General features: G+C 45.2%; 1 protein-coding gene across 1 annotated transcript in view; it reads right to left on the reverse strand.

Moving 5' to 3' along the window:
* Positions 1-22,897, reverse strand: part of coro1ca (coronin, actin binding protein, 1Ca) — a 63,144-nt gene that overhangs the window by 12,567 nt on the left and 27,680 nt on the right. Inside the window, exon 2 of the mRNA XM_029678232.2 lies at positions 22,040-22,239. Within this exon, the coding sequence (XP_029534092.1) occupies positions 22,040-22,237 (198 nt within the window). The 5' untranslated portion in view covers positions 22,238-22,239. The remainder of the gene's footprint in view (positions 1-22,039; positions 22,240-22,897) is intronic.

The raw sequence follows: 22,897 nt of genomic DNA on the forward strand, positions 1-22,897 counted from the left end.
GAGGACCAGGTGTGACAGAGCAATGTAGGCTAGCTAGGCTATATCAGCAGAGGACCAGGTGTGACAGAGCAATGTAGGCTAGCTAGGCGATATCAGCAGAGGACCAGGTGTGATAGAGCAATGTAGGCTAGCTAGGCTATATCAGCAGAGGACCAGGTGTGACAGAGCAATGTAGGCTAGCTAGGCTATATCAGCAGAGGACCAGGTGTGACAGAGCAATGTAGGCTAGCTAGGCTATATCAGCAGAGGACCAGGTGTGACAGAGCAATGTAGGCTAGCTAGGCTATATCAGCAGAGGACCAGGTGTGATAGAGCAATGTAGGCTAGGCCTATAATAGCAAAGGATACTGCTCAGTACTAGCATTTCCTCTTAGCTGCTTCGGCCTTGCTCAGATCAACAACATACAGCTAGCTGGCGGCTGTGTTCGAGAGCATCAAACTGATGCATCATGGGGAAATTGTGACTGACTAATATTATTGAGTAGTTATTTATGATGCATGGTGATTTGTACAGTCAGTTTCGACTCGCCTTTAAAGTCAGCTGCAATGTGGAACACGCCCAATGTTTTTCATCAGGCTAGGTGGTTGGTTGTATAATGTCGTTAATGTCAGCAGAGGTGTGGTTTCCCTGGCTTCATGTGATTGTGACATGTTGAGTTGCAGGTTTTCAGCAGACCTTTTTCTTCACAGGGACAACAAAAGGTGTGCAGATGGCAGACTAGGATCTGGGTGTGTGTAGTACATAGGCCAATACACTGAGCGCACAACACTTCAGGCTCTTTCCATGACAGACTGAACAGTTGAAAGCTATGATCCCTTATTGATGTCACCTGTTAAATCCACAGACAGGTTAAAAGAAGGCCTCGAGACAATTGACACATGGATTGTGTATGTGTGCCATTCAGAGGGTGAATGGGTAAGACAAAAGATTTAAGTTCCTTAGAACGGGGTATGGTAGTAGGGCCAGGCACAACGGGTTGAGTGTGTCAAGAACTGAAACACTGTTTAACAACAATGATCTATCAACCAAAGGACATCCAGCCAACTTGACAACTGTAGAAAGCATTGGAGTCAACATGGGCCAGCATCCCTGTGGAACGCTTTCGACACCTTGAAGAGTCCATGCCCTGACGAATGGAGGCTGTTCTGAGGGCAAAAGGGGGGGCAACTCAATTTTACAAAGGCATTCCTAATGTTTTGTTCACTCAGTGGTATTTGCTGCCTGCCCGTCTCAGTGGTATTTGCCGCTGACATCAGCAGTGTCATGTCCTCTAACTGCTGCCTGGTTCACAGACCCCAGAGAGATTAGAGACAGTGCCCCAAATGGCATCCTAATCCCTATATTGTGTACTTCTTTTCACCAGAGCCCTATGGGTTCTGGTCAATAGTAGGGCGTTATATAGGGGACAGGGTTACATTTGGTACGTACTCGCAGACAAAGAAAATGTGCACAGGGTCTAGGGAGGACCTCGGCACTCTACAGGAGACTCACATTTCACATGGAAACTCTGTTACACACATCTCTCACACCAGTTCAATTCATACGCTTTGTTATTCTTCACCACAAAAACTAGGCGGACAGTACAGACTGTCCCCCAACCAACAATCTACATGGTTGACTTGTGAAGAGGGGACAGAGCCCAACAGCAGTGAGGGGCTGCTGTAGGCCTGGCTGTTAACACAGTTCACACGGCTGCTGTAGGCCTGTTTACACACAGCTCATAGGGCTGCTGACATGCCGTCCAGCGGGACTGAGAGCCTGTCGTTCCAGTCATCCCACACCCCAGGCAGCTCTGATGGGGCTGTGACTAATGAGAGAGAGGGAGCGAGAGGGTTAAACGCACCACTGAGGTGTTAATCGTGTTTGTCTTTGCTATACACAATATGGAATTCCACGGTCCGAGAGAAGTACAGGACAAGATCTCGCTTCAAGCCTGAATAAATATTATTTGATAGCGTTGTGATCATCTACAAAAGGCTGGAATGTTGTGCATGGTGAGGTCACTGATGGTTAGGAAAGGACTGCCAATAAACAGATCCTAGCCAAACTGCGCAAACATTTCCAAGGCAGGCACCACCATGCTGCTGTTTATGGGGAGAACAGACGACACACATCACTCTTTTACACCACAACTTCTCAATACATAACCCTTTTAGTAGACATTCTTATCCAGAGTCCAACTTCCTTGATTCAGGTGAACACAGGTAACTAAGCTAGATTCTGAGATAGTGAAGAGCAATAGGAGGCCTGGCCTGTGGCAACCTGCCTCTGCTCTGACTGACTTGCTCCTCCCTGAGACGCAGCCTGAGGCAGGTATGTATAGCTGCGTTTACACAGGCAGCCCAATTCTGATAAAACATCCCCCCCCCAAATTGGACTTTTGACCATTAAGATCAGCTCGGAAAAATGTGGCGTGAAAAGATGTGATTGGTCAAAAAAAACTATTAGTAGGAAAAAGATTGGAATTGGGCTGCCTGTGTAAACGTAGCCAAACGATACAGCCAGCCTTGATTCTTATTAGTGTCATAAAATTCAACCCCATGTAATTCGGTAACCACAGAACTGTATTGAACTGGAACCATTCCTGAGAAGGTGCCAAGTGAGCAATTGCTAAAGCTGAAGATAAGAGGAAAGGCGCTGATAAATGATGCTTGTAAGTACAGAGAATAGTGCTCTAAGCTGAAGACCAGGCAGAGTACAAGGACCGGCGACAAGTATAAACACAGTGAAAAGACTGTTAGCTAATTGGCACAGCCCCTTTACATGCCTGCCTTGAGTGACATCACAGAACACTTTCAGCCCCCAAACCTTAAAAAAAAAAAAATTTAAGCGCTGCTCCTGAAACAGATCAAACCAGCAAAGAAGCAATGAATGGCAGACCAGACCACTGGTCATAATCTCCACGACAAACAGTCCAGTGGGAAAGACAGGAAACTGGGTAGGAGTGTGTTTCATGTAGACAAGGAGGCGGGAGTTGAGACATGCGACAGACAGTTGAGCAAACCACTGACTTGAGTAGAAAGGCTGAATAGCACGGTCAAAATCATACGCAATTGAGGCAACCCATCAAATAAGTAGGCTAAAGCCTGAGTTGAATAAAGCAATCCAAAGCAGACTCCGTCCCCAACATACATTTTTCATTGGATTGTTATATATGATACTGTAAATGACCAGAACACCTAAGGACCTTGACAAGGCTATGTGCTGTATGATATCCTATGAGAGAATGTGTCAAGCAAGCAGACATGTTGGATAGCAATAAGTGAAGCTACACAAAATTTGTGTCCAAACCTCATAAGATACAACAAAACAAAATGGACGATGGCAAAGTTAACTTGTTATGGCTGGGGGCAGTATTGAGTAGCTTGGATGAATAATGTGCCCAGAGTAAACTGTCTGCTACTCAGGCCCAGTTGCTAATATATGCATATTATTAGTAGATTTGGATAGAAAACATTGAAGTTTCTAAAACTGTTTCAATGATGTCTGTGAGTATAACAGAACTCATTTGGCAGGGAAAACCTGAGAAAAACAATCCAACCAGGAAGTGGGAAATCTGAGGTTTGTAGTTTTTCAACTCTTTGCCTATCAAATACAGTGTCTATGGGGTCAAATTGCACTTCCTAAGGCTTCCACTAGATGTCAACAGTCTTTGTTTGATGCTTCTACTGTGAAGTGGGGGCAAATGAGAGGGGAATGAGGCATGAGCTGACCACGCGCTTTCACGTGATAGTTAGCTTGAGTTCCATTGCAATTCTTCAGATAAAGGAATTCTCCGGTTGGAACATTATTGAAGATTTATGTTAAAAACATCCTAAAGATTGATTCTATACATCGTTTGACATGTTTCTACGGACTGTAACGGAACTATTTGACTTTGTCTGCACCTAGTGATCGCGCGTCATGAATTTGGATTACTGGGCTAAACGTGCAAACAAAAAGGAGGTATTTGGACAAATTATGGACTTTATCGAACAAATCTAACATTTATTGTGGAACAGATTCCTGGGAGAGCATTCTGATGAAGATCCAAGGTAAGTGAATATTTATAATGCTATTTCTAACTTCTGTTGACTACACAACACGCCAATGTATACTGACATTTTTGGATATAAATGTGAACTTTATCAAACAAAACATACATGTGTTGTGTAACATGAAGTCCTAGGAGTGTCATCTGATGAAGATCAAAGGTTAGTGATTAATTTATCTCCATTTCTGCTTTTTGTGACTCCTCTCTTTGGCTGGAAAAAATGGCTGTGTTTCTGTGACTAGGCACTCACCTAACATAATCGTTTGGTTTGCTTTCGTCGTAAAGCCTTTTTGAAATCAGACACTGGTGGGATTAACAAGAAGTGTATCTTTAAAAATGGTGTAAAATACTTGTATTTTTTAGGAATTTTAATTATGTGATTTGTTGTTTTGAATTTGGCGCCCTGCACTTTCACTGGCTGTTGTCATATCGATCACGTTAGAGGGATCTCAGCCCAAAGAGGTTATCACTTTGAATCCGTAAAACCCAAGAGGCGTCACGCACAAACACATCCTTACAGCAAAACATCTGACACATGATGGGAGGGCTCGTACACGCATGTTTCCCCTCTGCGCACCATGGAAATGTCCACCTTTCCGCTTCCCTTTGTGAGTGTACGGCCTTGAGAGCACAGCTGAGGCTGCATACCGGTCAGACCCTCGGGCCGGTCTCCATGAGAAATGCAGCACAATGAGAGGCACAGTACAGGCAACCTGGACACCACCGTGAGGCACTCTACTCTGACTGTACATGGCTGGAGATGCTCCAGCTTCAACACATGAATGGAGGGGTAGATCAGAGGGCAGGTGGTCAGAAATTAGTGATGACAGGGCAGGAGCCAAGACCAACATGTGGCTGCCCAGGCCCAGTTAGGTTAGGGAAAAAACATTTTTATAGAGATCAAAAGAGGAATGAATCTTGGGCCCAGCATGTCTTACAAACCTCATTAACAAAATGTTTAGAGGGACATGACTGTCACTCAACCAGCAAAACACTAGCACTAGTGAGGAGAAATTCTACTTGGTTCATTCACAATGTTCCATACATTTCCTTGCCTTTCAGAAAGAAAATATGGAAATTATATACAATGAAAACCTGCACCAAGCAAGCATAGTCCTAATATTTAATTACAAAATCAATCGCACTAATAACAAACAGAACATGGCAATGAGATCCACCGTGAATCTGGCTGACAGACAACACTTGACATAAAAAAAATCTCCCTCTCCTCCAGGCCTCTCATCTCCAGCCTATCCCTGAAATCACCGGGAACTGGCAGTGCTGGCAGCCAATGACGAGGCAGGGAGGAAATGGTCCTGTAAGGCTGTCAGGCAGGGTGCAGTGAATGGCCATATATGGTAAAATCTGCAGTCAGCAGGACTCAGTGGCAGCAGTGGTGAAAGCAGTAGCAGAGGCAGTATAGGGCTCCTGGAATACAGATTGAGCAGTGGGCAAAGACCATTACAATACCCCCCTCTTGCATGTTTAAGAGTTAAGTAGGGAGTGTGTGTGTGTGTGTGTGTGTGTGTGTGTGTGTGTGAGTCAGCCAGAAAGAGCCGGCTTTAGGCAAAATAAATAAATAAAAAGAAAAGCAGATCAATTTAAAAAAATTGGCAAAGGTAACGTGTCAGTGAGAATAAATACAAATCCATTGAAAAAGACTGCTTTTTAGCCCATTCATTGATGAATACATTTGACCGGTCATGCTTATCGGTGTGTAGGTCATTTTGCAAAATGTAGTGGAATTAATTGCAGCGTGTGTATTTTTGTTGGTCATTATGTATACCCGCACAGCGTACAGATACAGAGCCTAGTTTGAGTGGAAAATGTGTCAGCGTGAGAGCTGCTGCTACAATGCCTCAAACAGCTCGTTCGTTACTGCTGGAGTGAAATGTGCTTTTTTACTAGTCCAATCATTGTGCAACAATTCTAAATGCAATGGTGTGATAAAAGTTGATGGCCACAATTAAAAATAGCTAGTATTTTTATTTCTCAACTGGTAATTGAAGCATGCTTCCCATCCACCATCCAAGTGCACAGGCAACGGTAAGGAGGCTTTAGCGCCTCACACCAGTGGAGGGAGTATGCATTTTGAAAACATACTTAATGTTTGAAACCAGAACGTTTAACTTCATATCATAAACTCAGCAAAAAAAGAAACATCCTCTCACTGTCAACTGCGTTTATTTTCATCAAACATAACGTGTAAATACTTGTATGAACGCAACAAGATTCCACGAACAAGTTCCACATACATCTAAGAGAAATGGAATAATGTGTCCCTGAACAAAGGGGGGCCAAAATCAAAAGTAAATGTCAATGCAGCTGGTGGCCACACCAGATACTAAGTACTGCAGTGCATCTCCTCCTCATGGACTGCACCAGATTTGCCAGTTCTTGCTGTGAGATGTTATCCCACTCTTTCACCGAGTTCCCGGACAATACTGGGGGGGCGGCCCTTGCCCTCACCCCCAGAGCCAACAGGTCCCAGCCATGGTAGAACAGACATTCCTGTCTTGCAGGAAATCACGCACAGAACGAGCAGTATGGCTGGTGGCATTTTCATGCTGGAGGGTCAATGTCAGGATGAGCCTGCAGGAAGCGTACCATGAGGGAGGAGGATGTCTTCCCTGTAACGCACAGCGTTGAGATTGCCTGCAATGACAACAAGCTCAGTCCGATGATGCTATTACACACCGCCCCAGACCATGACGGATCCTCCACCTCGATCACAGGCCTCAGTTTAACGCTCATTCCTTCGTCGATAAATGCGAATCCGACCCCTGGTGAGACAAAACCGACACTTTTCGCCAGTCCTGTCTGGTCCAGCGACAGTGGGTTTGTGCCCATAGATGACGTTGCTGCCGGTGATGTCTGGTGAGGACCTGCCAAACAACAGGCCTATATGCCCTCAGACCAGCCTCTCTCAGCCTATTGCGGACAGTTAGGCCTCTCAGTACGGACAATGCAATTTATTGCCCTGGCCACAGCTGCAGTCCTCATGCCTCCTTGCAGCATGCCTAAGGCACGTTCACGCAGATAAGCAGGAACCCTGGGCATCTTTCTTTTGGTGTTTTTCCAGAGTCAGTATAAAGACCTTTAGTGTCATAAGTTTTCATAACTGTGGCCTTAATTGCCTACCATCTGTAAGCTGTTAGTGTCTTAACCATTCCACAGGTGCATGTTCATTCATTGTTTATTGAACAAACATGGGAAACTGTGTTTAAACCCTTTACAATGAAGACCTTTTACGAATTACCTTTGAAAGACAGGGTCCTGAAAAAGGAACTTTTCTTTTTTTGCTGAGTTTTTATGAGGTATGTCTTACCTTGCTTCGAAGTAGCCTAGTCAAAACCAGACCATAGAAATGTGGCGGAAACAGAAATTCTCATCTCCATCACGTGCCGGGTGCTTTTTCCCCTGCTAATTGCATTATGGAGCGAACATTCGAGTATAACTTACTGCCTTGTGCACATTACTGCGCTTATAGTTTATCAACATTTTAAGATAAACATTCTGATCGGTTGCATCAGCCTCGCTACTTATAACAATGTAGCCAAATGGTTCTACGAATTTTGGATCCATCATCCCACAACTGTCCCAGAGTCTGTTTGGAATTGGCCATTTCTTTCTTGCAGAGAACGACAAGCTGACCAGTAGAATAGGTATACTTTTCCACTGTAGGGGATGGTAGATTGACATAGGCTAGTGATTTTGCTATTCGCTACTTGTCTTGTTGGCTGAGGAAAAGTAAAGGAACAGCTTTAACATCTTCAAATTGCACATCGGAATTCGGTAAGAAGGAAGCACGCCGTTGCATGTTAAGATGAATTACCATAATGTAAATGTGATTTGTCATTCTGAGCAACGTGGGTGGATGCTCAAATTAGATTACACACCTAATGCACATGGGTCTGGTACATTTCAAATATCCAGTTCATTTAAATGCTGCCGGTAAAATCTGTCAGGTACCACTAACGGAAACCCTGGTGTGTGTGTGTGTGTGTGTGTGTGTGTGAGACCGTGTGCACGCACACACACCCAGGGATCTCTTAAGCCAAAAGGGTGAGCTCTGGATGAATGAGGGATTGAGGACTGGTCTAAAGACAACATGGCCAAATCTGATTTCTCTCTTCTATGAAGAAAGAGTTTTTGAACCACTGGTTTAGAACATGACCTCGTACACACAGTGTCCTGGCTGTATTTTTATCCCAAAAGAGTCCCAGAACAGACAGAAGAAACCTACTGCCTCAGTCAGAATAACGTTATTGCAGCACACTGATCAACACATGGTGACTACATATGGGAAATAAAGACAGAGGCTACTGAGCCAGCAAGTCATGAAGAATTCAACAATTTCATGCTTGACTGACTCAAGAGGGCTTTCAAGGCATCAGATTATAAAGCATAAAGTGGTTTATTTATTTTTTCCTTATTGAGACCCCCACCCCTCTACAGAGTTGGGTCAGGCAGATTGAGAGGCCAAAGCAGGAATGTCTCAGTGCAGTTGCTAAAGCATGCAGTCTCCCACTGCTTCCTTCATATGGAAATGAGGGAATATATTACATTGCGTCAGGCGCACAGAGAGAAAGGAGATTGAAAGCATGAGGGTTGAAGACGACATGCGTTCAGTCAGACACCTGACACCTCCACACATCCCTCTCGGTCCTGACAGGACGCAGCCAAACATGCAGGCAGCAACAATGAGGCGAGGCGCTGAGTCATCTTGGACTGCCACAGGAACCACCTCCTACACAGAGACACACCCAGCTCATCTCTGTGATACTGACTGACCAATACCACAGGCACCTTATGGCCACACACACACACACACACACACATCGCTCCACAAGCTCAAGCATAGGCCAACGTGTCCAAGCACACACACAGGATAATAGGCAAGTGCAAGGAAAGTATGAAGGGTGAATATCAAGGCAAAATCTCAAGACACCTTCAGTCAAAGCTCAAACCTACACTTACATGGAGGGTTTCTGTGGTTCTCGGACTTAACACCAACAATGCTGGATGTGGATAGGGGAGGTAGAACATATGAAGATAAAATGAGGGCCACAGTACGGGCCATATTTTGGGGGTTGGATTCAAGGAGCAGCACCCTCGTTCCACATCCAGCCCCCCTCAGCAGGCCGAATGCTGCTGTGACAAAGGGCCTGGCTGGGAGTGAGCGAGGGACAAAGGCTCTGAGCAGCTGGCTGCCCAAACAGGCTGTGAACAGCACAGCATGGGCAGATGGGCCTGTCCACCCTCACATGGGCTATAGTGTGTGTGTGTGTGTGTGTGTGTATAAAAGAGGCAGAGATGGCAGAGAGAGTCAGACAGACATGCGAAGACACATTGATCTGAACGCTGTGCCCTGCTATGAGTCTACGTTGACATTGTGTGTAGGGGTTGAGCCATTAATTAAAAAAAAATTCACCTTTATTTAATCAGGTAGGCCAGTTGAGAACAAGTTCTTATTTACAACTGCGACCTGGCCAAGATAAAGCAAAGCAGTGACACAAACAACACATGCAATAAACAAACGGTCGACCTCTAGACTGTACGATTATGATTTTTCAACACAGATACCGATTATTGGGAGAACCAAAAAAGCCAATTCCGATTAAATCGGCAGATTTTTTAATAAAAAAAAATAATAAAATTAGTTTTAAGTATTTGTAATAATGACAATTACAACAATACTGAATGAACACTTATTTTATAATACATCAATAAAATCAATTTAGCCTCAAGTAAATAATGAAACATGTTCAATTTGGTTTAAATAATGCAAAAACGAGAAAAAAAGAAGTGCAATATGTGCTAATGTAACCGATGTGAAATGGCTAGCTAGTTAGCGGTGGTGCCCTAATAGCGTTTCATCGGTGACGTCACTCACTTTGAGACCTTGAAGTAGTGGTTCACCTTGCTTTGCAAGGGCCGCGGCTTTTGTGGAGCGATGGGTAACGATGCTTCGTGGGTGACTGTTGTGTGCAGAGGGTACCTGGTTCGAGCCCGGGTCGGGGCGAGGGGACGGACTAAAGTTATACTGTTACACTATGTAAGAAAGCTAACGTTTCGGTTCCTTGCTCAGAACATGAGAACATATGAAAGCTGGTGGTTCCTTTTAACACGAGTCTTCAATATTCCCAGGTAAGAAGTTTTAGGTTGTCGTTATTATAGGACTATTTCCCTCTATACCATTTGTATTTCATTAACCTTTGACTATTGGATGTTCTTACAGGCACTTTTGTATTGCCAGTGTAACAGTATAGCTTCCGTCCCTCTCCTCGCTCCTCCCTGGGCTCGAACTAGCAACACAACGACAACAGCCACCATCGAAGTAGCATTACCCATGCAGAGTAAGGGAAACCACCACCCCAAGGCTCAGAGCGAGTGACGTTTGAAACGCTATTAGCATGCGCTAACTAGCCAGCCATTTCACTTCGGTTACACCAGCCTCATCTCGGGAGTTGATAGGCTTGAAGTTATAAACAGCGCAATGCTTGGCGGCACAACAAAGAGCTGCTGGCAAAACGCAAGAAAGTGCTGTTTGAATTAATGTTTACGCGCCCGCTTCTGCCTACCACCGCTCAGTCAGATGCTTGTATATTCAGTCAGATTATATGCAACGCAGTACACGCTAGATAATATCTAGTAATATCATCAACCATGTGTAGTTAACTGGGGCGGCAGGATACCCTAATGGTTAGAGTGTTGGACTAGTAACTGAAAGGTTGCAAGTTCAAATCTCCGAGCTGATAAGGTACAAATCTGTCGTTCTGCCCCTGAACAGGCAGTTAACCCACTGTTCCTGGGCAGTCATTGAAAATAAGAATTTGTTCTTAACTGATTTGCCTAGTGTGTTATAGTAAAGGTTTATAACATTTTAAAAAAACTAGTGATTATGATTGATTGTTTTTTTATAAGTTATTTTGCTATTTTGTAAATGACATCGCCGAAGTCAAGGATCGGTAGGATGGTCAGTTTTACGAGGGTGTGTTTGGCAGCATGAGTGAAGGAGGCTTGGTTGTGATTCTAGATTTAATTTTGGACTGGAGATGCTTAATGTGAGTCTTGAAGGAGAGTTTATAGTCTAGCCAGACACCTAGGTATTTGTAGTTGTCCACATATTCTAAGTCAGAACCATCCAGAGTAGTGATGCTACACGGGCGAGTGGGCAGCGATTGGTTGAAGAGCATGCATTTAGGATTACTTGGATTTAAGAGCAGTTGGAGGCCATGGAAGGAGTGTTGTTTGGCATTGAAGATCTGGAGTTTTGTTAACACAGTGTCCAAAGAAGGGCCAGAAGTATACAGAATGGAGAGACTGCCAGAGGTCCGGACAACAGGCCCTCCGATTTGACCCACTGAACTCTATCAGAGAAGCGGTTGGTGTACCAGGCGAGGCAGTCATTAGAGAAACCAAGGCTGTTGAGTCTGCCAATAAGAATGGTGATTGACAGAGTCGAAAGCCTTGGCCAGGTCGATGAATACAGCTGCACAGTAATGTCTCTTATCGATGGTGGTTATGATATCATTTAGGAGCTTGACCGTGGCTGAAGTGCACTCATGACCAGCTCAGAAACAAGATTGCATAGCGGAGAAGGTATGGTGGGATTTGAAATGGTCGGTGATCTGTTTGTTAACTTGGCTTTCGAAGACCTTAGAAAGACAGGGTAGGACAGATATAGGCCTGTAACACTTTGGGTCTAGAATGTCTCCCCTTTTGAAGAGGGGGATGAACGTGGCAGCTTTCCAATCTTTTGGAATCTCAGAAGATACGAAAGAGGTTGAACAAGTTAGTAATAGCGGTTGCAACAATTGTGGCGGATAATTTTAGAAAGAGAGGGTCCAAATTGTCTAGCCCAGCTGATTTGTTGGGGTCCACATTTTGCAGCTCTTTCAGAACATCAGCTATCTGGATTTGGGTGAAGGAGAAATTGGGGAGGCTTGGGCAAGGTGCTGGATGGTGCAGAGCTGTTGACCGGGATAGGGTAGCCAGGTGGAAAGCATGGCCAGCCGTAGAAAAATGCTTCTTGAAATCTCAATTATCGTGGATTTATCGGTGGTGACAATGTTTCCTAGCCTCAGTGCAGTGGGCAGCTGGGAGGAGGTGCTCTTACTCTCCATGGACTTTACAGTGTCCCAGAACTTTTTGGCGTTTGTGCTACAGGATGCAAATTTCTGTTACGAAAGCAAAGGCTAGATTTTTCAAACTGCCTGTGTATATTGGTTCCTAACATCCCTGAAAAATTGCACATCGTGGGGACTATTCGATGCTAATGCAGTGCGCCACAGGATGTTTTTGTGCTGGTCAAGGGCAGTCAGGTCTGGAGTGAACCAAGGGCTATATCTGTTCCTGGTCCTATATTTTTTTTGAAAGGGGCATGCTTATTTAAGATGATTAGGAAGGCACTTTTAAAGAATAACCAGGCATCCTCTACTGATGGGATGAGGTCAATTAGAAAGGCCTGCTCGCTGAAGTGTTTTAGGGAGCGTTTGACAGTGATGAGGTTGTGGTCATTTGACCGAAGACCCATTACAGATGCAGGCAATGATCGCTGAGATCCTGGTTGAAGACAGGTGTATTTAGAGGGCAGGTTGGTCAGGATGATATCTATGAGGGTGCCCGTGTTTACGGATTTGGGGTTATACATGGTAGGTTCATTGATAATTTGTGTGAGATTGAGGGCATCAAGCTTAGTTTGTAGGATGGCCGGGGTGTTAAGCATGTCCTAGTTTAGGTCACCTAACAGTACGAGCTCTGAAGATAGATGGGGGGCAATCAATTCACATATGGTGTCCAGGGCACAGCTGGGGGCTGAAGGTGGTCTATAACAAGCGGCAACAGTGAGAGACTTGTTTCTGGAAAGGTGGATTCTTAAAAATAGAAGCTCAAGTTGTTTGGGCACAGACCTGGATAGTATGATAGAACTCTGCTCTCTGGGTTGGCAGAGTGTGCTAAAGCAGTGAATAAAACTTAGTGAGGAGGCTTCCAATGTTAACATGCATGAAACCAAGGCTTTTACGGTTACAGAAGTCAACAAATGAGCACCTGGGGAATAGGAGTGGAGCTAGGCCCCGCTGAGCCTGGATTAACCTCAACATCACCAGAGGAACAGAGGAGGAGTAGGATAAGGGTACGGCTAAAGGCTATAAGAACTGGTCGTCTAGTGTGTTCGGCACAGAGAGTAAAAGGATCAGGTTTCTGGGGAAGAAGAATAGATTCAAGGCTAAATGTACAAACAAGGGTATGGTAGGATGTGAATATTGGGGAGGTAAACCTAGGCATTGAGTGACGATGAGACACCAGAGACACCATTTAAACCAGGTGAGGTCACCGCATGTGTGGGAGGGGGAACCAAAGGGCTAGCTAAGGCATATTGAGCAGGGCTGGAGGCTCTACAGTGAAATAAGATAATCACTAACCAAAACCGCAATGGACAAGGCATATTGACATTAGGGAGAGGCATGCGTAGCCGAGTGATCATAGGGTCCAGTGAGTAGCTAGGCAAGCTGGAGAAACGGCAATTCAGACAGCTAGCGGACCGGGGCTAGCAGAAGGGCTTTAGGGGGACGTCGCAAAGGAAGAGTCTGTTGAAGCCCCCTCGGACAGTTATGTCGGCAGACCAGTCGTGATGGATCGGCAGGGCTCCGTGTAGGCAGTAAAAAGGTCCAGGCCAATTGGCAAAATAGGTATTGTATCCCAAGAAATTGTCTGATGGACCTCTTCAGCTAGCCGGGAGGTAGGTCTAGCTCGAGGCTAACTGGTGCTTGCGTCGAGACAGAGACGTTAGCCAGGAGTAGTCACTCGGATAGCAGCTAGCTAGCTGCGATGAGCCGGTGTAAAGGTTCAGCGGTAGATGTGGTAGAGAAAAAGCAGTAAAAAAGCAGTCCGATATGCTCTGGGTTGAATCACACTGTGCAGACTGGCACGAGTTGACCAGGCTGAGGTTAGCTGATGACCGCTAGCAGTGGCTGACTACTAGCTAGTAGATAGTTAGCTGGCCAGCTTCTGTTGGGGGTTCCGGTTGTAAAGTATAGAAAATAGCAGATCCATACCACATTGGGTGAGGCGGGTTGCAGGAGAGTATGTTGAAATTGAGGTTAGAAATATATACGAAGAAAAAATAAGAAGTTTTGTCATGTCCCGTGTACATGTCTGACTGCTACGGCATCTTGGATAAACCACCAGAAGAAACACTCTGCTAAGCCATGATCAGAATACCTAGAGCTCCATAGCCTCATTCAAATCAGAAAGGTCATCTGTAAAATCAGGAAGTAGTCTCCAAATCTATGGCACAAAGTCATTTTAAAAGGCTGCAGTTGCAGAAGAAAACCCTGAAACCCTGATACTGCAATGTTAATTAATGCAGTGTAACATTCCTGTTTGTAGAGTAGTATTCTCCACGCTGCCATAGAGATCGATGTGTGTTCTCTAAACTTATATGGAGACAGCAGCCTGAACCTCCCCTTTCTCTGAAAGACTACGTTTTGACACAGTGGTAACCAAACAAGCCAAATAATTCAAAACACTTAATGGCCATTTGAAACAATATTAACTCTTAGTGTTTTAGAGCATAGCCTGTTGAGGGAACATTAAAAAGAGATTAGTCCATGCTGCCAGCCAGTATGTAAGCAGATCTGAAAACATGGGATCCATTTTTAATCCTCAGCTTGTGGAAATTGCCCTTCGCTCTGCGCGTAAAAGCAATCATTCTGTCCACTTTTAATTCACCAGTCAAAGCAGACTTTGTCCTACGAATACACCCTGAAGCCCAAATTTATTTTTTACGCGCATGAACGAGCACGTACATGCTGGAATTAGAATGCACAGGAGTAAATGAGAGAACACAGGGCCGCGAGCGTCAATAGCGTCAAATTATAAAGCAAGTCTATTTTACCCTTGCTTCTACGCGGTTCAATGCTGGTAAAATATTACAGAGATCATACGTTTCCTGTAGTTCTTGACCAGGTTTGTACACACTGCAGCAGGGATTTTGGCCCACTCCTCCATACAGACATTCTCCAGATCCTTCAGATTTCAGGGCTGTCGCTGGGCAATATGGACTTTCAGCTCTCTCACTTTTCTATTGGGTTCAGGTCTGGAGACTGGCTAGGCCACTCCAGGACCTTGAGATGCTTCTTACTGAGCCACTCCTTAGTTGCCCTGGCTGTGTGTTTCGGGTCGTTGTCATGCTGGAAGACCCAGCCATGACCCATCTTCAATGCTCTTACTGAGGGAAGGAGGTTGTTGGTAAAGATCTTGCGATACATGGCCCCATCCATCCCCCTCAATACGGTGCAGTCATCCTGTCCCCTTTGCAGAAAAGCATCCCCAAAGAATGATGTTTCCACCTCCATGCTTCACGGTTGGGATGGTGTTCTTGGGGTTGTACTCATCCTTCTTCCTCCTAACACGGCGAGTGGAGTTTAGACCAAAAAGCTCTATTTTTGTCTCATCAGACCACATGACCTTCTCCCATTCTCTGGATCATCCAGATGGTCATTGGCAAACTTCAGACAGGCCTGGACATGCGCTGGCATGAGCAGGGGGACCTTGCGTGCACTGCAGGATTTTAATCCATGACGGCGTAGTGTGTTACTAATGGTTTTCTTTGAGACTGTGGTCCGAGCTCTCTTCAGGCTCTCTTCATTGACCAGGTCCTGCAGTGTAGTTCTGGGCTGATCCCTCACCTTTCTCATGATCATTGATGCCTCACGAGGTGAGATCTTGCATGGAGCCCCAGACCGAGGGTGATTGACCGTCATCTTGAACTTCTTCCATTTTCTAATAATTGCGCCAACAGTTGTTGCCTTCTCACCAAGCTGCTTGCCTATTGTCCTGTAGCCCATCCCAGCCTTGTGCATGTCTACAATTTTATTCCTGTTTTCCTTACACAGCTCTCTGGTCTTGGCCATTGTGGAGAGGTTGGAGCCTGTTTGAGTGTGTGGACAGGTGTCTTTTATACAGGTAATGAGTGGAGAAAAGGAGGGCATCTTAAAGAAAAACTAACAGGTCTGTGAGAGCTGGAATTCTTACTGGTTGGTAGGTGATCAAATACTTACGTCATGCAATAAAACGCAAATGAATTACTTTTTTAAAAAATCATACAATGCGATTTTCTGGATTTTTGTTTTAGATTCCATCTCTCACAGTTGAAGTGTACCTATGATAAATTACAGACCTCTACATGCTTTGGAAGTAAGAAAACCTGCAAAATCGGTAGTGTATCAAATACTCGATCTCCCCTGAATATCCATCCTGCCCTGCCTATCTAAAGTCTTCGAAAGCAAAGTTAATAAACAGATCACTGACCATTTAGAATCTCACCGTACCTTCTCCGCTGCACAATCAATCCGGCTTCCGAGCCGGTCAAGGGTGCACCTCAGCAACGCTCAAGGTACTAAACGATATCATAACCGCCATCGATAAAAGACAGTACTGTGCAGCAGTCTTCATCGACCTGGCCAAAGCTTTCGACTCTGTCAATCACCGTATTCTTATCGGCAGACTCAATAGCCTTGGTTTTTCTGACGACTGCCTCGCCTGGTTCACCAACTACTTTGCAGACAAAGTTCAGCGTGTCAAATCGGAGGGCATGTTGTCCGGACCTCTAGCAGTCTCTATGTGGGTACCACAGGGTTCAATTCTCGGGCCGACTCTTTTCTCTGTATATAAAATATGTCGCTCTTACTGAGGGCGATTCCCTGATCCACCTCTATGTAGACGACACCATTCTGTATACTTCTGGCCCTTCTTTGGACACTGTGCTAACTAACCTCCAAATGAGCTTCAATGCCATACAACACTCCTTCCATGGCCTCCAACTGCTCTTAAACACTAGTAAAACCAAATGGATGCTTTTCAACCGTTCTCTGCCCCGCACCTGCCCGCCAGACTAGCATCACCACCCTGGACGGTTCCAACCTAGAATATGTGGACAATATAAATACCTAGGTGTCTGGCTAGACTGTAAACACTCTTTCCAGACTCATATTAAACATCTCCAATCCAAAATCAAATCAGCTTTCTATTTCGCAACAAAGCCTTCACTCACGCCGCCAAATTTACCCTAGTAAAACTGACTATCCTACCGATCCTTGACTTCGGCGATGTCATTTACAAAATAGCTTCCAATACTCTACTCAGCAAACTGGATGCAGTCTATCACAATGCCATCCGTTTTTGTTACCAAAGCCCCTTATACCACTCACCACTGCGACCTGTATGCTCTAGTCGGCTGGCCCTCGCTACATATTCGTCGCCAGACCCACTGGCTCCTGGTCATCTATAAGTCTATGCTAGGTAAAGCTCCGCCTGATCTCAGTTCACGATAACAACACCCACCCGTAGCACATGTTCCAGCAGGTATATCTCACTGGTCATCCCTAAAGCCAACACCTCATTTGGCCGCCTTTCCTCCGAGTTCTCTGCTGCTAGTGACTGGAACGAATTGCAAAAATCGCTGAAGTTGGAGACTTATTTCCCTCACCAACTTTAAACATCAACTATCTGAGCAGCTAACCAATCACTGCAGCTGTACATAGTCCATCTGTAAATAGCCCACCCAATCTACCTACCTCATCCCCATACTGTTTCATTTACTTTTCTGCTCTTTTGCACACCAGTATCTCTACTTGCACATCATCTGCTCATTTATCACTCCAGTGTTAATCTGCTAAATTGTAATTATTCGCTCCTATGGCCTATTTATTGCCCACCTCCTCATGCCTTTTGCACACACTGTATATAGACTTTATTTTCTCTACTGTGTCATTGCAAATGAGAACTTGTTCTCAACTAGTCTACCTGGTTAAATAAAAGATTAAATACATTTTTTTTTTATATAAATCCCTGAGACACAGCCAGGGTCTGGTAGCGGGCCAGGCAGGCAGTGGCTGTATTGAGTAAGGTGCATGGCTGTATTGAGTAAGGTGCATGGCTGTATTGAGTAAGGTGCATGGCTGTATTGAGTAAGGTGCATGGCTGTGGCTGTGTGATGACAGGCCAGAGGATCGGCTTCCCAAGATCATAGCGGAGTCAAATGACACTGTCCACCAATGGCCTGCTCTGGTTACAAGCAGTCAAAATCACACAGGCAGAACTTACTGTATATCAGGCCATGGCTGGCTGACATTGGGGCCCCGCTGAACCAGACATGCAGGAACACCACCAGGCTCTGTGTGTGCACGCGTCTGCTGCAGCCAGACATCTACTACTGACCACTTATGACACTAATAACAACTAATGCTGTGACTGAGGGACATCACAGACCAGAGACCCCGTTGGCGTCAAGGAGTGTCTGACCTTCTACACTGTAATTAAACTAATTATGAGGTTTGGTCCGACATTAACAATGTTCCGCTGGCCTAGGGCCAGTAAAAACATGTCATGCCAGTGGATCTCGTTAGTCACCGGCCCGACATGTTTTTACTGACTAACGTTCCAGTTCAACATTTACCTGCTCTGTCAGTCTACCATTGTAGACTAAAGACAGAAAAGTCATGATATTTGTATGAGCAACATGATCAGCCTTTCATTCACGCTGCCGCAAGTCATTACTTCAAAAACTAGGCCTACATGAGTTGATGCCTTCACACAGCACACGTAAGCCATCCAAAGCAAAAAATCCACTCAGTTTATTTTAGGGAAAGTGATTCACAGAAGTAAACCTTCAATTGTGAACGTACTAGCAATATGCTGGCTAGTCTGCAAAAAGAAACCTAGCATTGGGACTAGCCAGTCAATGTCTCGTTTGGAACGTTTGCCCCTTTAAGACAGTCGTATTTTGATGTAAAAAAATCGAAATGACATACTTAAAAAAAAAAAATTCAATGCAAGAATAGGCGAATGACTTGCATTTAATTACGTTACACCAGTTTTTCATACATCATAACCTAATGTAGCCAATTAATAGCTGAATATATAGAGAGAAAGCATGCCAACCTGCATGACCCCAGGAGTGGGTGTTCAGTCAACTGTTTACAACCAAACACTGTCCAAATGCTGTTAATCTCCAAGCTGAGGGTAGAGCAAAGTGGTCTGAGCGCTTTAAGGCCCTTATATGGAGCGGATCAGCACAGAGAGGTCCTGTCCCCAGAGGCCTTTGGTTTAGTTTGTGTTGTACACAATGCTATAATAACCGAGATAGCCTGCCAGCCTATAGTGAGGGTTGGGAAACCTCACTCAGGGAGAGCGGACACAATCATCCCAGTTGCTCAGACACGAACAGTGTTTGTCCTCCCTGAAGTGAAATCTGAAATGCAAATGTATGTTTATTTACTGTATGCAAAACAGACATTTTAACTGGAAAACAACCTTGCTGTTAAAAGGGGCAAAGCTGAAGGAAAAAAGGCTTGCCTGGCTGGCCTTTGCCATCCATCAGTAACAGCCTAGCTTCCAAAGGCATTGTAACACTACCCACCCTATCCTCCTAGGTCCCATGTCCTGCTTGTATCAAATATCTGAAGCCAGTTTGGATGCTTCCCTCTAAAAATACCCTTTAATACCCAAAAAGGGATACTTTGGGACTTTGGCAATGAAGCCCTTTTTCTACTTCCCACTAGTCAGATGAACTCGTGGATACCATGTGTGTGTGTCTCAGTAACTTCCTTCAAACTGCATGCAAACTACACAACAACGTTTGTGGCCACCTGCTCATCAAACATCTCATTCCAAAATCATGGACATTAATATGGAGTTGGTCTCCAGTTTGTTGCTATAACAGCCTCCACTCTTCTGGGAAGGCTTTCCACTAGAAGTTAGAATATTGCTGCAGCCACCAGAGCATTAGAGGTCAAAGACTGATGTTGGGGGATTAGGCCTGGCTCACAGTCGGCGTTCCAATTCATCCCAAAGGGAGTTCGATGGAGTTGAGGTCAGGGCTCTGTGCAGACCAGTCAAGTTATTCCACACCGATCGACAAACCATTTTTGCATGGACCTCACTTTGTGCACGGGGGTATTGTCATGATGAAACAGGAAAGGGCCTTCCGCAAACTTTTGCCACAAAGCTGGAAGCACAGAATTATCTAGAATGTCATTGTATGCTGTAGCGCTAAGATGTCCCTTCACTGGAACTAAGGGGCCTAGCACAAAACATGAATAACAGCTCCAGACCATTTTTTCCTCCTCTACCAAACTTTACAGTTGGCACTATGCATTGGGGCAGGTAGCGTTCTCCTGGCATCTGCCAAACCCAGATTCGTCCTTCAGACTGTCAGATGGTGATTCAGCACTCCAGAGAAGGCATTTCCACTGCTCCAGAGTCCAACGGCGGCAAGCTTTACAGTTGTCACTTAGCATTGCACATGGTGAGCTTAAGCTTGTGTGCGGCTCCTCGGACATGGAAACCCATTTCATGAAGCTCCTGACAAACAGTTCTTGTGCCGATGCTGCGTCCAGAGTCAGTTTGGAAATCAGTAGTGAGTGTTGCAACAGAGAACAGACCATTCATACATGCTGCAGCACTCAGCTGTTCCATTGTGAGCTTGATGCTCCTAGATGTTGTCACTTCACTTCACTTACAGTTGACCGGGGAAGCTCTATCTGGGCAGAAATTTGACAAACTGACTTCTTGGAAAGGTGGCATCACTAAGATCTTCAGAAGTAGTAAGGCCATTCTAGTGCCAATGTTTGTCTATGGAGATTGCATGGGTGTCTGCTCAACTTTATGCACTTGTCAGCAACAGGTGTGGCTGAAATAACCGAATCCACTCATTTGAAGTGGCTAACTAGCGCCAGCCCAGTGGCTAACTAGCGCCAGCCCAGTGAGCCCAGTGGCTAACTAGCGCCAGCCCAGTGGCTAACTAGCGAAACTAAAGCTATTACCATAAATGTCCAGTCAATGCGCCAACACTAGTTAGCGATGGCTCGCGAAACTACCTCTAACTTTCATACTGAATGCAGATACATACAAATAGTATCCACATGTTCATCGGACTCTAAGTAGACAAATGGCTTTCCTAGCAAAATCCCATAGTATCCCTTAAAGTAATATTATCCTCCTACATCATCGCCACGGTGAGTACACAATCACCCGGCCACTGAGGATATAGTAAAGAGCCAACAGGCACAAATAACAAAAAGGTGGATTTTAGCTGCTACAGTATTCTATGGTACTGTGTTGTCCCTCACTAAAAGAAGATAAATGACAATAATGAACTGTAAATCTGACAGCTGGTTAATTTAAGGTCATTAAAACAACTGCCGCTGAGCTGACGGGGCTTTTGCTTTCTTTCTGTTCAAAATATAGGAGAGGTGAACAGACTTGAGTTACTAACAAACCATTTCATTGATACAAAGATGGCACTTATTATGATCTTCAGAATAGTGAATCTGTAGTATCGGTCTCCCACATCTGGGCCAGTCAGACTGCAGTCTCTCTCTCCACTGACCACCACCAGTATGTACTGCTGCCTGCAATGCTGAGCAACCCAGAATCCATCCAATCTCACACAGCAAAAAAATCCCCATCTGTCCACAACCTGAAACACGTCTATGTGATGCTGCTACTGATACACAAAATGCTGTTGCTTTCTCCTCATGAATGACTAAGGGAAATATGTAGGCTCTCGAACACACACACATAAATACAAAAATATATAACTGCAGGGTTGGGATTTGTAGGTGGCCAATGTGTGATTTCCCCTGGATGTGTGTGGGTCTGAGCAGTAAATTTTGCTGTGTGTGACGTGCCTGGTTGTTCCCTGCAAACAGGGCATGTTGAAACTGACTCTGGGAAGGAGGGGGGCTGGCCCAGGCCAAAGCCACGCAGACACACACACACACTCCGTCATGTCCCCAGGGGGAGGTGTGTGTTTGGGAAGTGTGTGTCAAAGCCACAGATGTAAGGACAGGTCAAACTAGGCCAAAGCCCAAATCTGCTCAGGCAGCAATAGCACATATGAATGTATAAACCTCTGTTGCTTGACATTAGTTTCCTTGCGAAACCCACTGACAGATCTATGCAATGCAGTTGTTATAGTCAATAATCTGACTCACCTTGTTAAGAGGGAGGACCAGGAAGGCCCCGCCCCCGCTGGCCTCTATGATGATGGCGACAAACTTGGGGTTGACGGCGCAGAATGAGCTGTCCCATGTGACCCGTGACACTCTGATGTCATCGTAGCACTGGTCATTCTTCAACGCCTGGCCAAAGACATGACGGAATTTGCTCGCTCGCACAACTCGCCTGAACATATCTGGATAGTAGACGGGGGGAGGGGAGAAAAGTTGGGGTTTAAGTTTGGAAACTGTCACTCACAATCAAAGGGAAAAGACAAAACCAAGCAGTCAGGGATTTTAGGCCTGTAACATCTCAAATGACAATTCTTTAAAGAAACAAAGAAAAAAAACAGCATTTCACAAGGTGCTACTTGGCTGAGAAGTAGAAAGGCTGCAGCTCTCACATGTATACGTGTTTACTGCTTGTGAGACATGGGTGCCTTGAACGTCCTGTCCCCTAGCTGTGGCTGCTACTCTGCAAGACAGATTGATTGCATGTGTGACAGCCCTTTACACATTCCCCTCCCAGATGTGAGTCTCAGCCTCAGTCAGACTAAGCATTCATCCCAAATGGCACCCTATTCCCTATGGGTCCTGGTAAGAAGTAGTGCACGAAAAAGGGAATAGGGCGCCATTTGGGACATCACTACGGTAAGGTTCTACAGCAGCATAGTACAGCCAGAGAGAGGAGCCATATGACAGATCAGACTAACCCTCCTTCCCCATCCCTCCGACACACAACCAGGCTGACATTCAGCAGACATGTGCCAGCATGGGCGCCAATTATCTAGAGTTGAGCAATGAGCATAGCTCAGCTGTATCATTCCTTTGTTCCACCACCAGAATTAGGCCTAC

The sequence above is a fragment of the Oncorhynchus nerka genome, linkage group LG13 (genome assembly GCF_034236695.1).
Source record: "Oncorhynchus nerka isolate Pitt River linkage group LG13, Oner_Uvic_2.0, whole genome shotgun sequence".
In the NCBI taxonomy this organism is placed as follows: Eukaryota; Metazoa; Chordata; class Actinopteri; order Salmoniformes; family Salmonidae; genus Oncorhynchus; species Oncorhynchus nerka.